The sequence below is a fragment of the Symphalangus syndactylus genome, chromosome 22, assembly GCF_028878055.3.
Source record: "Symphalangus syndactylus isolate Jambi chromosome 22, NHGRI_mSymSyn1-v2.1_pri, whole genome shotgun sequence".
Lineage (NCBI taxonomy): Eukaryota > Metazoa > Chordata > Mammalia > Primates > Hylobatidae > Symphalangus > Symphalangus syndactylus.
In genome coordinates this window covers 9,550,137-9,564,416 of record NC_072444.2, presented here as the reverse complement: position 1 = coordinate 9,564,416, position 14,280 = coordinate 9,550,137, and the positions used below count along the sequence as shown (strand labels likewise).

General features: G+C 45.6%; 1 protein-coding gene across 1 annotated transcript in view; it reads right to left on the bottom strand.

Annotated features, from left to right (window-relative positions):
* DNAJC8 (DnaJ heat shock protein family (Hsp40) member C8) overlaps positions 1-13,646 on the bottom strand; it is a 29,258-nt gene extending 15,612 nt beyond the window's left edge. The window contains exons 1-2 of the mRNA XM_055261379.2: positions 13,495-13,646; positions 9,312-9,413 (exon numbers count right to left, since the gene is read on the bottom strand). Of these exons, the coding sequence (XP_055117354.1) occupies positions 9,312-9,413; positions 13,495-13,572 (180 nt within the window). The 5' untranslated portion in view covers positions 13,573-13,646. The remainder of the gene's footprint in view (positions 1-9,311; positions 9,414-13,494) is intronic.
* Between the last annotated feature and the right edge of the window lie 634 nt (positions 13,647-14,280).

Below are 14,280 nucleotides of genomic sequence, written 5' to 3'. Positions count from 1 at the left end.
GAGAGGCTGAGGCAGGAGAATGGCGTGAACCCGGGAGGCGGAGGTTGCAGTGAGCCGAGATCACGCCACTGCACTCCAGCCTGAGTGACAGAGCGAGACTCCGTCTCAAAATAAAAAATAAAAATAAAAAATAAAAAAATAAATTTTGCTGTGTGTACTTGGGGATTACAACATGATGTTATGGGATATATACAGACAGTAAAATGGTTATAGTGGTTCTTGAGTTAAAAAAAAAAAAAAAAAAACCTAAAATTGGCCGTGTGCGGTGGCTCACGCCTGTAATCCCAGCACTTTGGGAGGCGGAGGCAGGCAGATCACTAGGTCAGGAGATCAAGACAATCCTGGCTAACATGGTGAAACCCCATCTCTACTAAAAATACAAAAAAATTAGCCAGGCGTGGTGGCGGGCGCCTGTAGTCCCAGCTACTCAGGAGGCTGAGGCAGGAGAACGGCATGAACCCAGGAGGCGGTGGTTGCAGTGAGCTGAGATCGTGCCACTGCACTCCAGCCTGGGCAACGGAGCGAGACTCCGTCTCAATAAATAAATAAATAAAACTAAAAGAGCTATAAAGGAGATTTTGGGGACAGCTGGGCCCATTTGCATGTGGACTGTATGCTGGATAAAGTTACTTGATGTGCTTTTCCTATGGCTAAAGTTTCTTAAGCTCTAATTTTATTAAAGGCTTTTTTTGTGAAGGTCGGACGATTTCTATTCTTTTTTCGTTTTTGAGACAAAGTCTTGTTCTGTCAAGTGCAGTGGAGCAATCTTGGCTCACTTCAACCTCCGCCTCCTGGGTTCAAGCAATTCTCCAGCCTCAGCCTCCTGAATAGCTGGGACTTCAGGTGCGCGCCACCACGCCCAGCTCATTTTTTGTATTTTAGTAGAGATGGGGTTTCACCATGTTGCCCAGGCTGGTCTCAAACTCCTGAACTCAGGCAATCCGCTCACCTCAGCCTCCCAAAGTGCTAGGATTACAGGCGTGAGCCACTGTGCCCGGCCTTTCTATTCTTTTTTTTTTTTTTTTTTTTTTTTTTGAGACGGAGTCTCGCTCTGTCACCCAGGCTGGAGTGCAGTGGCGCGATCTCGGCTCACTGCAAGCTCCGCCTCCTGGGTTCTCGCCATTCTCCTGCCTCAGCCTCTCTGAGTAGCTGGGACTACAGGCGCCCGCCACCACGCCCGGCTAATTTTTTTTATATTTTTAGTAGAGACGGGGTTTCACCGTGGTCTCGATCTCCTGACCTCGTGATCCGCCCACCTCGGCCTCCCAAAGTGCTGGGATTACAAGCGTGAGCCACCGCGCCCGGCCTGGCCTTTCTATTCTTAGTGTTATTTTCCAGTGGCTGATAGTGGTGTTGTGGTTACATGGAAGTGTTCTTGTTTCGAGAGGATGCAAGCTGAAGTATTTAGGCATTAAGTGTTAACAACATCTGGAGCTTACTTTCACCACATGATTGGGCAAAAAGGAAGAGAATATATATACCTACATACACATACAAACACACACTCCAAAAGTTATTTTTCCAAGACTTATATCAGAACGAATATTCACTGAGTGCCTTCAAAGCCAATCCAACTCTTCTTTTGTCTTTAAGAGCTGGAGGTGCCACATGTGGCACGATGAAGACAATGGACTTTTACCTGCGGCCGGTCCTCTTTGAAGCCAGCTTTATACATTCAGTACCAACTTTTAGAGCACAAAACTTTTCTAAGATAGCTAGATACTGTGCTCACTACTTTTCTTAGTCTGTTTTGTGTTGCCAGAACAGAATACCATAGACTGGGCAGTTTATAAAGAAAAGAAATGTATTTCTCATATTTCTGTAGGGTGGTAAGTTCAAGGCTGAGTGGCCGTCATCAGGTAAGGGCAAGAGGGGGCTAAACTCATGTATATAACAAGTCCATTCTTGAGATAACTAATCCACTCCCAAGATGAGGACATTAATCCATTTGTGAGGGCAGAGACCTAATCACCTCTTATTAGGCCCTACCCTGCAAAGCTGTTGCATTGGGATTAAATTTCTAACACATGAATTTGGGGGATACATTCTAACCATAGCTCTACTGTCCTCACAGAATTTAAGAATTACTGTTCTCACAGTAGATAAGGGAGAGACAAGTAACAAGTAATTCTAACAAAAATGATAAATGCCTTATTACCAACATGGCTCCAAGCACACAGGTCTGTTCAGATACTTGGAAGGTTTTTCTGAACCTCTGTTGTGTCTCAGGCTTTTAGGATATGGAGGGAGAGACCCACAGTCTTGAACCTCAGGGAGCTAATTAATCATCACACAGAAACAAAAATGCTTAACCGTTGCATTCAGGTAAGTTCCTGAACTCAAAATATAGCAGCAATCTCTTTTAGAATCTTCTGCTTGAAAAAGGAATCCAGGCTGGGCACGGTGGCTCATGCCTGTAATCCCAGTGGTTTGGGAGGCTGAGGCAGGCAGATCACGAGGTCAGGAAAGCGAGACCATCCTGGCTAACATGGTGAAATCTCGTCTCCACGAAAAATACAAAAAATTAGCCGAGCGTGGTGGCGGGCGCCTGTAGTCCCAGCTACTCGGGAGGCTGAGGCAGGAGAATTGCTTGAACCCGGGAGGAGGAGGTTGCAGTGAGCCGAGATTGTGCCACTGCACTCCAGCCTGGGCGACAAAAGGGAAACTCTGTCTCAAAAAGGGAAAAAAGAAAGAAAGGAAGAAATGAAGAAGGAAGGAAGGAAGGAACGAACAGTCATGGAGTCCTGCCCACTCAAACACAATCTTGCAGCTTTCACAGTATACAAACTCCCTATATCGTCACACATCTAAACATATTTCCTGTAGTGAGAACAAAGGCTACAGGGCAGTGAGTTCCACTTTCAGAACTACATTAACTAATAGGGCACTAAAATCCTAGCCTTCATACTGATCCCCAACAATCTGTCCCTTCTCATCCATCAGGTCCCCACAGGAAACACTAATTACCTTAACAAAAAATAAATTATATGGTCATATGTTCCCTTTCATGGTACTGTGCTCGATTTTAAAGTATGGCTAGATAGAAAGAATATACCATAAATTCTTTATCATCTCTCCAGCAAATCATCTTCCCCTAGGCCCTCCCCAAAATCATATCAAAAGTACTCTTCAATATTTGTACATCCATGTTCATAGCAACACTTTTCTCAATAGCTAAGATGTAGAACAACCCATGTCCATCAATGGACGAATGAATAAGCAAAATGTGGTATATCCGTACAACAGATTACCATTCAGCCTTAAAAAGAAGGAAATTCTACAATATGCTACAACATTGAAGAACCCAAGACATTGTACTAGATGAAATAAGCCAGTCACAAAAAAGCAAACACTATGATTCCTTTTATATGAGGTACTTGGTCAAAGTCATAGAGACAAAAAGTAGAATGGTGGTTACCAGGGGCTGGGGAGGGAGGAATGGGGAATTATTGTTTAATGGGTACACAGTTTCAGCTTTACAAGATGAAAAGAGTTATGAGGATGGATAATAGTAATGGTTGGACAACACTATGAGTGTATTTAAAACCAATGAACTGGCTGGACACCGTGGCTCACACCTGTAATCCCAGCACTTTGGGAGGCCGAGGCAGGTGGATCACCTGAGGTCAGGCGTTTGAGACCAGCCTGACCAACCTGGTGAAACCCCGTCTTGACTAAAAACACAAAAATTAGCCAGACGTGGTGGCGTGCACCTGTAGTCCCAGCTACTCAGGAGGCTGAGACAGGAGAATTGCTTGAATCCAAGTGGCGGAGGTTGCAGTAAGCCGAGATCACGCCACTACACTCCAGCCTGAGTGACAGAGGAAGACTCCGTCTCAAAAAAAAAAAAAAAAAAAAAGAACTGGTTAAGATGGTAAATTTTATGTTATGTGTATTTTACAATTTTAAAAATTGAAAAGAAAAAAAGTACTCTTCAAGCTTTTTATCTCCCCTTTCCCTTCCTAAGCAATAAATCCAAATCCATTAAGTGGGGTCAGGCAAAGCAGACGTCTACTCTGGGTGGGAGTCACATGGCCCAGAGCACAGCCTCAGAGCCCACCTGGAACAAGGCAGGCAGTGACCACACAGGGAGTCGTGGCTAGTCACAGGGTGCTGGAGCCCAAATGGGGTGAGAAGGGCATCCACAGAGAAGGACAGCCTAACATGGTGTACAAAGAAGTTCAGAAAGGCATCCCCATAGACAGGGAGGCCGGCACAGGAACATCAGAACCTAAGCAGGGAGAAAATGTCAGCATGGGAGGGCAGCCAGTGCAGGATGTCAGGACCCAAGAGGGACGAGGAAAGCATCCGTGTGGAAGTAGAGTCCAACACAGGGTGTCTGAGACCAAGCAAGGTACGAAGGGTATCCACAGGGGAAGGTAGCCTGGCACAGGGTACAAGAGCCCAAGCAAGGAAATTCTCACAAAGGGCAGCCAAGCATGGGGTATGGAAGCCTGGTATGGTGAGAAGGGTGTCCAAGTCGTAGGGCATCCAGTGTAAAACAGCAGCCCAACACAAGGTTCAGAGCCCAAAAAACATGAAAAGAGACCTGGTATGTGGAGCTAGCGCCCGAGTAAGAGGAGAAAGGTGTTCGTGGAAGACGGTGGCTTGACAGAGGATGTCAGAGCCAGAGCAGGGTAGGGAAGATGCCTACTCAGCAGGGAGGATCAGTGTGGGATGCCGGAGCCCAGCATCAGTGAACAGAACCCCCAGCAGGTAGACAGCAGGCTCAGAAAGCCAGAGACGGTGGAGGAACACACCCACACGGAAGGGTGGCCTGACATGGGAGTTCAGAGCCCAGGTGTGCTGAGAAAGGTTTTTGCATAGACATATCCTGGTGCTGGTATCAGAGTACAGCGGGGTGAGGAGAGCATTCAGAGGTAAGGAGTGGCAGTGGGAAGTTAGTTGCATACAGAAAGATCAATTAAGTAAATGTAGATATTAAATTCTGCAGGAGCCAGCGCCGGGTGCACTGGCTGTAATGCTATAATCAATCCCAGTACTTCGGGAGGCCAAGGGAGGATCACTTGAGGCCAAGACTTTGAGACCAACCTGGGCAACATAGTGAGACCTTGTCTTTACAAAAAAAAAAAAAAAGAATAATAATAAAGAAAAGATAGTGGGAACCAGGTTTCTAACTATTAGAATAAATCCTGTGGGGTTGGACTGAAAATGGATGTTGGGTGTAAACATACATGTACACACACAAACACACAGACTCCAGGGTCTGTAAGCTTTGATATCCCAACAGCAATGACTCTACCTAGCATTCAAATCTTGATTTCGATATATCATTCCTTGCCAAAAGGAACCAAGACTCCTTGGTGAAATGGTTAATTCCAGGCTGGGTCAGGAAAAACACAAAAGTGCCTACTAATCAAAGAATGATGAAGACATATGAAAGACACAGGAGCTAGATTGAAAGGTAATCCACTGGCCAAACAGGACAATCTGAGCATCAAAATAAACATAAAATTACAACTTACTGAATAAAACAGAAAACCCTAAGTCCATACTGGCAAATAAATAAACTAAAATTTTGATATGGACAGGATATTTACAGAGTTTCAAAGCACCTCCCCATAAAATACTTATTCATTACAAAGGGGACAAATAGTAACTTCATGACACCTCTTTTTATTTTTGAGATGGAGTCTCACTCTGTTGCCTAGGCTGGAGTGCAATGGTGCGATCTCGGCTCACTGCAACCTCTGCCTCCCGGGTTCAAGCAACTCTCCTGCCTCAGCCTCCCAAGTAGCTGGGATTACAGGGGCACGCCATCATGCCCAGTTAATTTATTTTTAGTAGAGACAGGGTTTCACCACGTTAGCCAAGCTGGTCTCGAACTCCTGACCTCAAGTGATCTGCCTGCCTCAGCCTCCCGAAGTGTTGGAATTACAGGTGTGAGCCACCGCACCTGGCCAGGGAGACCCCATCTTACAAAACAAAACAAACATGCCGGTGCGGTGGCTCATGCCTGAAATCCCAGAACCTTCTGGGAGGCTGAGGAGGGCAGACCATGAGGTCAGGAGTTCGAGACCAGCCTGGCCAGCATGGTGAAACCCCTTCTCTATTAAAAATACAAAAAATTAGCAGGGCCGGGAGCGGTGGCTCACACTTGTAATCCCAGCACTTTGGGAGGCCGAGGCGGGCGGATCACGAGGTCAGGAGATCGAGACCACAGTGAAACCCCGCCTCTACTAAAAATACAAAAAAATTAGCCGGGCATGGTGGCGGGCGCCTGTAGTCCCAGCTACTCAGAGAGGCTGAGGCAGGAGAATGGCGTGAACCCGGGAGGCGGAGCTTGCAGTGAGCCGAGATTGCGCCACTGCACTCCAGCCTGGGCGACAGAGCGAGACTTCGTCTCAAAAAAAAAAAAAAAAAAAAAAAAATTAGCAGGGCACAGTGGCACGCTCCTGTAATCCCAGCTACCAGGGAGGCTGAGTCAGGAGAATCACTTGAACCTGTGAGGTGGAGGTTGCAGTGAGCCAAGATTGTGCCACTGCACTACAGTCTGCGCGATGGAGTGAGACTCTGTCTCAAAACAAACAAACCAAAGAGCCACAGTGGCTCACAGCTTTAATCCCAATATTTTGAGAAACTGAGGTGGGAGGATCAATTGAGCCCAGAGCCCAGGAGTTTGAGGTTGCAGTGAGCTATACAGTGAGCTGAGTGACAGAGAAGCCTTGAAAAACACCTTTTTGGGACAATTAGTAAAATCTGAATGGGGTCTGATGATTATATAGTAACAATCTATCCAGAGAGCCCCTGAGAAAGACTTTTTTGGGACAGTTAGTAAAATGTGAATGGGATCTGATGATTTACATAGTAACAATGTATCAGTGTTCATTTCCTGATTTTGATAGTTTATATTGTGGTTCAGTAAGAGGATATTTGTAGCAAAATCACATTAAAGTGTATCAGGGTGATAGACCATCATACTAACAACTTATTCTTAAAGAGCTCAAGGAAAAGTCTTCATACTGTATTTGAAATCTGTTAATCTGAGATTGTTTCAAAATGAAAAAATTCTTGAAAAATTACTCTTCAAAAAACAGAAAACAGATAAACCTTGAAAATATCATGCTAAGTGAAATAAGCCAGACGCAAAGTAACAAATACGGCATGATTCCACTTACGTGGGTTTCCTAGAAGAGGCAAATTCATAGACAAAGTAGAGTAGAGGTTACCAGGGGTCAGGGAGAAAATGAGGAGTTACTGTTTAGTCGATACAGAGTTTCTGGTTGGGGTAAAGAAAAATTTCTGAATATGAACAGTGGTGATGGTTACACAACACTGTGAACATACTTAATGCTACTGAATTGTAAAACTAAAAAAAAAATTTAGGCCGGGCGCGGTAGCTCACGCCTGTAATCCCAGCACTTTGGGAGGCCGAGGCAGGTGGATCATGAGGTCAGGAGATCGAGACCATCCTGGCTAACATGGTGAAACCTCGTCTCTACTAAAAATACAAAAAATTAGCCGGGCATAGTGGTGGGCGCCTGTAGTCCCAGCTACTGGGGAGGCTGAGGCAGGAGAATGGCGTGAACCTGGGAGGTGGAGCTTGCAGTGAGCCGAGATTGCGCCACTGCACTCCAGCCTGGACGACAGAGCCAGACTCCATCTCAAAAAAAAAAAAAAAAAAAAAAAATTTAAATAGTAATTTTTATTTTTTTGAGACAGTCTCGTTCTGTCGCCCAGGTTGGAGTACAGTAGCACAATCTCGGCTCACTGCAACCTCCGTCTCCTGGGTTTAAGTGATTCTTGTGCCTTAGCCTCCCAAGTAGCTGAAATTACAGGCATGCACCACCATGCCCAGCTAATGTTTGTATTATTTTTGTAGAGACAGGGTTTCGCCATGTTGGCCAGGCTGGTCTCAAACTCCTGGCCTAAAGTGATCCTCCCACCTCGGCCTCCCAAAGTGCTGAGATTACAGGCGTGAGCCACTACACCTGGTCAAAATGCAAATTTTATGTTATGTATATTTTTCCACAATAAAAAAAGCGAGAGGAGTTTTTTCTAAGTGCCCAGTAAGTGTTGTTTCTATTATTTAACAGATACAAAAATATTCACTTCAAAATTATTTGTATATGTGAACAATTAGAAAGTCGTTTAGGGAGTCTCTCTGAACCTATTCTGGTTCAGAGGGCTGCCTGTTAAAAAAAAATTTTTTAAAGTGCTGGGCGTAGTGGCTCACGCCTGTCATCACGGCACTTTGAGAGGCCGAGGCAGGCAGATCACAAGGTCAGGAGTTTGAGAAAAGCCTGGCCAATAGGGTGGAATCCCATCTCTACTAAAAATACAAATATTAGCCAGGCGCAGTGGTAGACACCTGTAATCCCACCTACTCGGGAGGCTGAGGCAGGAGAATTGCTTGAACCTGGGAGGAGGAGGTTGCAGTGACTCAAGATCGCGCCACTGCACTCCAGCCTGGGGGACAGAGCAAGACTCCGTCTCAAAAAAAAAAGAATCCTAAATTTATCAGAGCTAGCCACCCCTTCACATCTGAAATTAAATCCTTATATATTTGGGTTGCTAAAAGATGAAAGATATGTGACCATCTCACTTTCTTTAACATGCTGCCTCTCCAGTTCTGTGCAGTACAATCACCCAAGTTTAAACACAATCTACATACAGGTTACGTATCCCTAATCCAAAAATGTAAAATCCAAAATGCTCCAAAATCTGAAACTTTTCTGAGAGTCAACTGATGCTCAGAGAAAATGCTCATTAACATTCTGAATTTTATGGCCGGGCGCGGTGGCTCAAGCCTGTACTCCCAGCACTTTGGGAGGCCGAGGTGGGCGGATCACAAGGTCAGGAGATCCAGACCATCCTGGCTAACACGGTGAAACCCCGTCTCTACTAAAAATACAAAAAATTAGCCGGGCGTGGTGGCGGGCGCCTGTAGTCCCAGCTGCTCGAGAGGCTGAGGCAGGAGAATGGCGTGAACCTGGGAGACAGAGCTTGCAGTGAGCCGAGATCGCGCCACTGCACTTCAGCCTGGGCGACAGAGCAAGACTCCGTCTCAAAAGAAAAAAAAAAATTCTGAATTTTCTAATTTGGGATGCTTCAACCAGTAAGTAAGCAGAATGTATGTATATATTTAAAAATCAAAAATCCAAAAAACTTCTGGTCCCAAGCATTTTGGATAAGGAATACTCAATTTTGTACTATACAGATTCCATCACTTTACCATTTTTCTCAACCCTAATTATGATATAAATTAGGTATGTATTCTGATGTAGGTATGCCTGCAGCTATGCAAATCTCCCCCGTTACAGAGGCCCTAGCACCATCAATCAGCTCACCTCAAATGGGTTCAAATTGAAGTAAGAGGAACCAGGACGGGTCAGTCTTTCAATCTGATTTTTCGATGTTAGAACCGAGTCTCTCTTCTCTATTTGTTTCACCTAAAATTATGAGGATTAAAAACTTCATTAATAGAACTCAATAACAAACAGAATTGTTTATCTTAACACAATGTTCACTGATATGTTCAACAAACATTTATTTGTATGTTTACCATCTGCAAGACATTTTGCTAAACGCTTTGAGAAATTAAAACTACCATTTGTTGAATTTTAATATAAAAATCTTACAAGTATTTATTAATCTCAACAACCTTATGTGGTAGATACTGCTATTATACCCAATTCACAGATAAGAATACTGAGGCTTAGAGAAGGTAACTGACTTGTTCCCAATTACCCAACTTGTAAGCCAGAATTTTAACCCCAACAGTTTGACCCCACAGCAGGCATCAAGAGGATTCAAAGATAAATAAGTCACAGCTTTTAAAGAACTTCCACTTTAATGATGGAAGATGTGCTTGTGTGTGGTTATACTTCATTTACAGCTTTTAATTTTAAGAAAAAAAAAAAAAATAAATAAGCTGGGCGCAGTGGCTCACGCCTGTAATCCCAGCACTTTGGGAGGCCAGGGGGTGGGCAGATCACGAGGTCAGGAGATGGAGTCCATCCTGGCCAACATGATGAAACCCCATCTCTACTAAAAATACAAAAAATTAGCTGGGCATGGTGGCACGGCCTGTAGTCCCAGCTACTCGGGAGGCTGAGGCAGGAGAATCGCTTGAACCCCAGGGACAGAGGTTGCAGTGAGCCAAGATCACGCCACTGAACTCCAGCCTGGGCAACATAGCAAGACTCTGTCTCAAAAAAGAAAAAAATAAATAAGAGATTTCTCTGTGAGGAAAAAAAATAAAGAAAAAAATTTAAAGAGCAAAAAAAGGAAAAATACAATCACGGTAAGACATAAACTATGAGTAACATTTAAAACTGTTGATGGGAAGGAACAAACAACTCCACCACCTAATTCTAATAGTGTTAGAAACAATCCCTGACTTGGCCAGGCGCAGTAGCTGTCACCTGTAATCCCAACATTTTGGGAGGCTGAGGTGGGTGGATTGCTTGAGCTCAGGAGTTTGAGACAAGCCTGGGCAACATGGCGAAACCCCATCTCTATTTTTAATTTAAAAAAAAGAAAGAAAAAAGAAAAATCCCTGACCTGAAGACAATGCCAGGGAGAACAAGCACCAGGCAGTCCCAGGAAAACATTCTTGGTGTCACTGTCAGAGTTAGAATGCTAGTTGGAATGAACCTCTGGTATGTTACATGCCATCTTTATTCCTATGGCCAAAACAAGGTTGGAAAGAATTTCATTAACATAAAAAGTCATTCCTTCTAGACATCTTCCCTCTTCACTCTATGAAAACAGGATTTTTTTCTCTCTTGTTCACTACCATATCCCCAACACCTAAATAGCAAACTAATACATTTCAAATGTTCAATAAACATCTGTTAAGTGAATGAGGCCAGTGTGGTGGCTTATGCCTGTAATCCCAGCACTTTGGGAGTCTGAGGCAGGAGGATCACTTGAGTGCAGGAATTCAAGACCAACCTGAGCAACATAGCAAGACCCTGTCTCTACTTTTTAAAAAAATGACTAAAGCATCCTTCCTTAGATATTTTTTCCCATCCAATTCAAACAAACAAAGGTTGCTATTTGGTTTTTTGCTTGTTTTTGTTTTTTGAGAAGGGGTCTTGCTCTGTCACCCAGGGTGTACTGCAGTGACAGAAGACAGATCATGGCTCACTGCTACGTCCACCTCCTGGGCTCAAGTGATCATCCAATCCTCCCGCCTCAGCCTTTCGGGCAGCTGAGACTACAGGCAGTGCCTGCCAGGTGTCTAGACCTAAATTTAATACTTTGGAGAAACTACTATGTAACAAGTACTGTTACAATTGCAAGAAATAAAAGATGAATGTGATTTGGTCCTTAACCCCGAATGGCTCACAGCCTGCTGGGGGCAACTCCATTCCTCAAATCCATGCCAACCTACAGAGGTCCCATCTTCTGCCTTGTTTAACCCTGAGAAAGATGCTTCTGCTTTTTTTTTTTTTTATGAAATGCTTTCTTATACAATAACTTTAGTCGTCATGAAAATATTTATTTTAAAATTAACTCTCTTGCCAAGCACAGTGGCTCACGCCTGTAATCCCAACACTTTGGGAGGCCAAGGCGGGAGGACTGCTTGAGCCCAGGAGTTTAAGACCAGCCTGGGCAACACAGCAAGACCCCGTCAATACAAAAAAATACAAAAATCAGCCAGGCATGGTGGCACAAGCTTGTAGTCCCAGCTACTGATGTGGGAGAATCACTTGAACCCAGGAGGCAGAGGTTGTGCACTCCAGCTTGGGCAAGAGTGAGACTCTGGCTCAAAATAAATAAATTAAATTAAATTAACTCTCTTGTTTTTACAGATGTGGAATATGAAGATCTGCAAAATTAATGTCTTGAACAAATTCAATCCCAGCCAGGCGTGGTGGCTCACACCTGTAATCCCAGCACTTTGGGAGGCCGAGGCAGGCGGATCACCTTAAGTCAGGAGTTCGAGACCAGTCTGGCCAACATGGTGAAACCCCCGTCTCTACCAAAAATACAAAAATTAGCCGGGCATGGTGGCAGGCGCCTGTAATCCCAGCTACTTGGGAGGCTGAGGCAGGAGAATCGCTTGAACCCGGGAGGCAGAGGTTGCAGTGGGCCAAGATCGTGCCACTGCACTCCAGGCCTGGGCGACAAGAGCAAAACTCCGCCTCAGAAAAAAAAAAAAAAAAGAATTCAATCCCAGTCCAGTCAGGTTAACTGTCTTTCAAGAATTTTCTTTTTTTAGACGGAGTCTCTCGCTCTGTCGCCCAGGCTGGAGTGCAGTGGCGGGATCTCTGCTCACTGCAAGCTCCGCCTCCCAGGTTCACGCCATTCTCCTGCCTCAGCCTCCCGAGTAGCTGGGACTACAGGCGCCCACCACCAGGCCCAGCTAATTTTTTGTATTTCCAGGAGAGACGGGGTTTCACCATGGTCTCGATCTCCTGACCTCGTGATCCGCCCATCTCAGCCTCCCAAAGTACTGGGATTACACGCGTGAGCCACCGCGCCCGTCCACGAATTTTTTTTTCTATCCTTCTTTTCCTTCTTTTTAAAGAGACAGGGTCTCACTCTGTCGCCAAGAATGGAGTGCAGTGGTCCGATCATAGCTCACTGCAGCCTCGAGCTTTTGGGTTCCTCCCGCCTGGGCCTCCAAAACTGCTGGGATTACAGATGTGAGCCACTGTGCCCAGCCCCTTGCAACAATTTAATCTGAGATTGTGACTCAGACAGGGTCTCACAACTCTGTCGCCAAGGATGGAGTGCAGTGGTACGATCATAGCTCACTGCAGCCTCGAGCTTCTGGGTTCCTCCAGCCTGGGCCTCCCAAAGTGCTGGGATTACAGATGTGGGCCACTGTGCCCAGCCCTCTGCAAGAATTTAATCTGAGATTCTGACTCCAGACGGTATTTCATTTATTCATTCATTCACTCAACAAATATTTACTGAGCATCCACTACATACTAGGCGCTGGAGATGCGATAGTAAAGGAGGCTCAGAACAAGCCCACTGCTATCCTAACATACCACCAAACAAGCTGTAACCTACTGTAAGGCCCCAAACTATCTCACCTCCCTAAACCTCAGGTTCGTCATCTGTAAAATGGGGGTAATATAATGCCTAACTGGCATGATACACAGTGCCTGGCGTTCGTGAATGGCAGAAACAACCACTAAAACAACTCATTACAGAGGACTAAGAAACGTCTCGGGGGCCAAGAAGGCTAAGTCACTCCCAGGAAGGGCCCAGCCTCTGCCAGCCCCCGACTCCGCAGACTTGGGGCACTCTGCCTGCGCGGCCGCACTACGTTAGACACACTCGCCATCTCCCTCGATAGGTCGAGAATCATCCCCTCTTTCGTTGACCCGGGGGATCTCCCAGCAGCTATCAGTGGGAGACGCTCACACACCCCCAGACCCCCGCCACCCCGAATATTGGACTGAAGGAATCTCCCAACGGTCCAGGCCAGGCGGCCACTGCCTTTGTCCACTGGGAAAGCAGATCCGGGAGAGGTCGCCCCGGTGCCACTACTCCTCACTCTGTGTTCACCTCACTGTAGAAGGTCATAAATGCTTCCTCCGTGCTGCCTCCGCCGCCCGAAGTCCCGCTCTCTCCTGAAGCCGCCATTTCCCCGGCCCAGCCACCACGTGACCCTTCTGCGCAGGCGTCGCCTCACGTGATTCTTACAGGTCCGCCCCTCTAGCCCCGCCTCCCGCCTGAGAGGTTCTTAAAGGGCTCGCAGCCCAGCCAGGCACTTTAAACGTAGGAGGGCTTTTTAAAATTTAAACGAATTACACATAACATATAATTAACCACTTTAAAGTAAATAATTTGTTTAATTTATTGTTGTTAGGTAAAAAATAATAAGAATAAAAGAAAAAGTGAATAATTCAGTGGGTTTATTTATTTATTTATTTATTTTTGAGACAGGATCTCTGTCGTGCAGGCTGGAGTCAAGTGGTGCAGTCACAGCTCACTGCAGCCTCGACCTCGCAAGCTCAAGCGATCCTCTCACTTCAGCCTCCCGAGTAGCTGGGACTGCAGGTGCGCGCCACCATGCCCGGCTAATTTTATGTACTTTTGTAGAGATGGGGATCTTGCCATGTTGCCCAGGCCTCCCGAAGTACAGGAATTACAGGCACGAGCCCCCGCACCGGACCGGCTCAGCGGTCTTTAGAACATTCACAGTGTTCTGCAACCACCATGTCTATCTGGTTCCAAAATAGTTTCACCACCTCAAAAGGAGCCTTAGTACCTACTTTTTTTTTTTAGACGGAGTCTCACTCTGTCACCCAGGCTGGAGTGCAGTGGCGCCTCCCCGGTTCCAGAGATTCT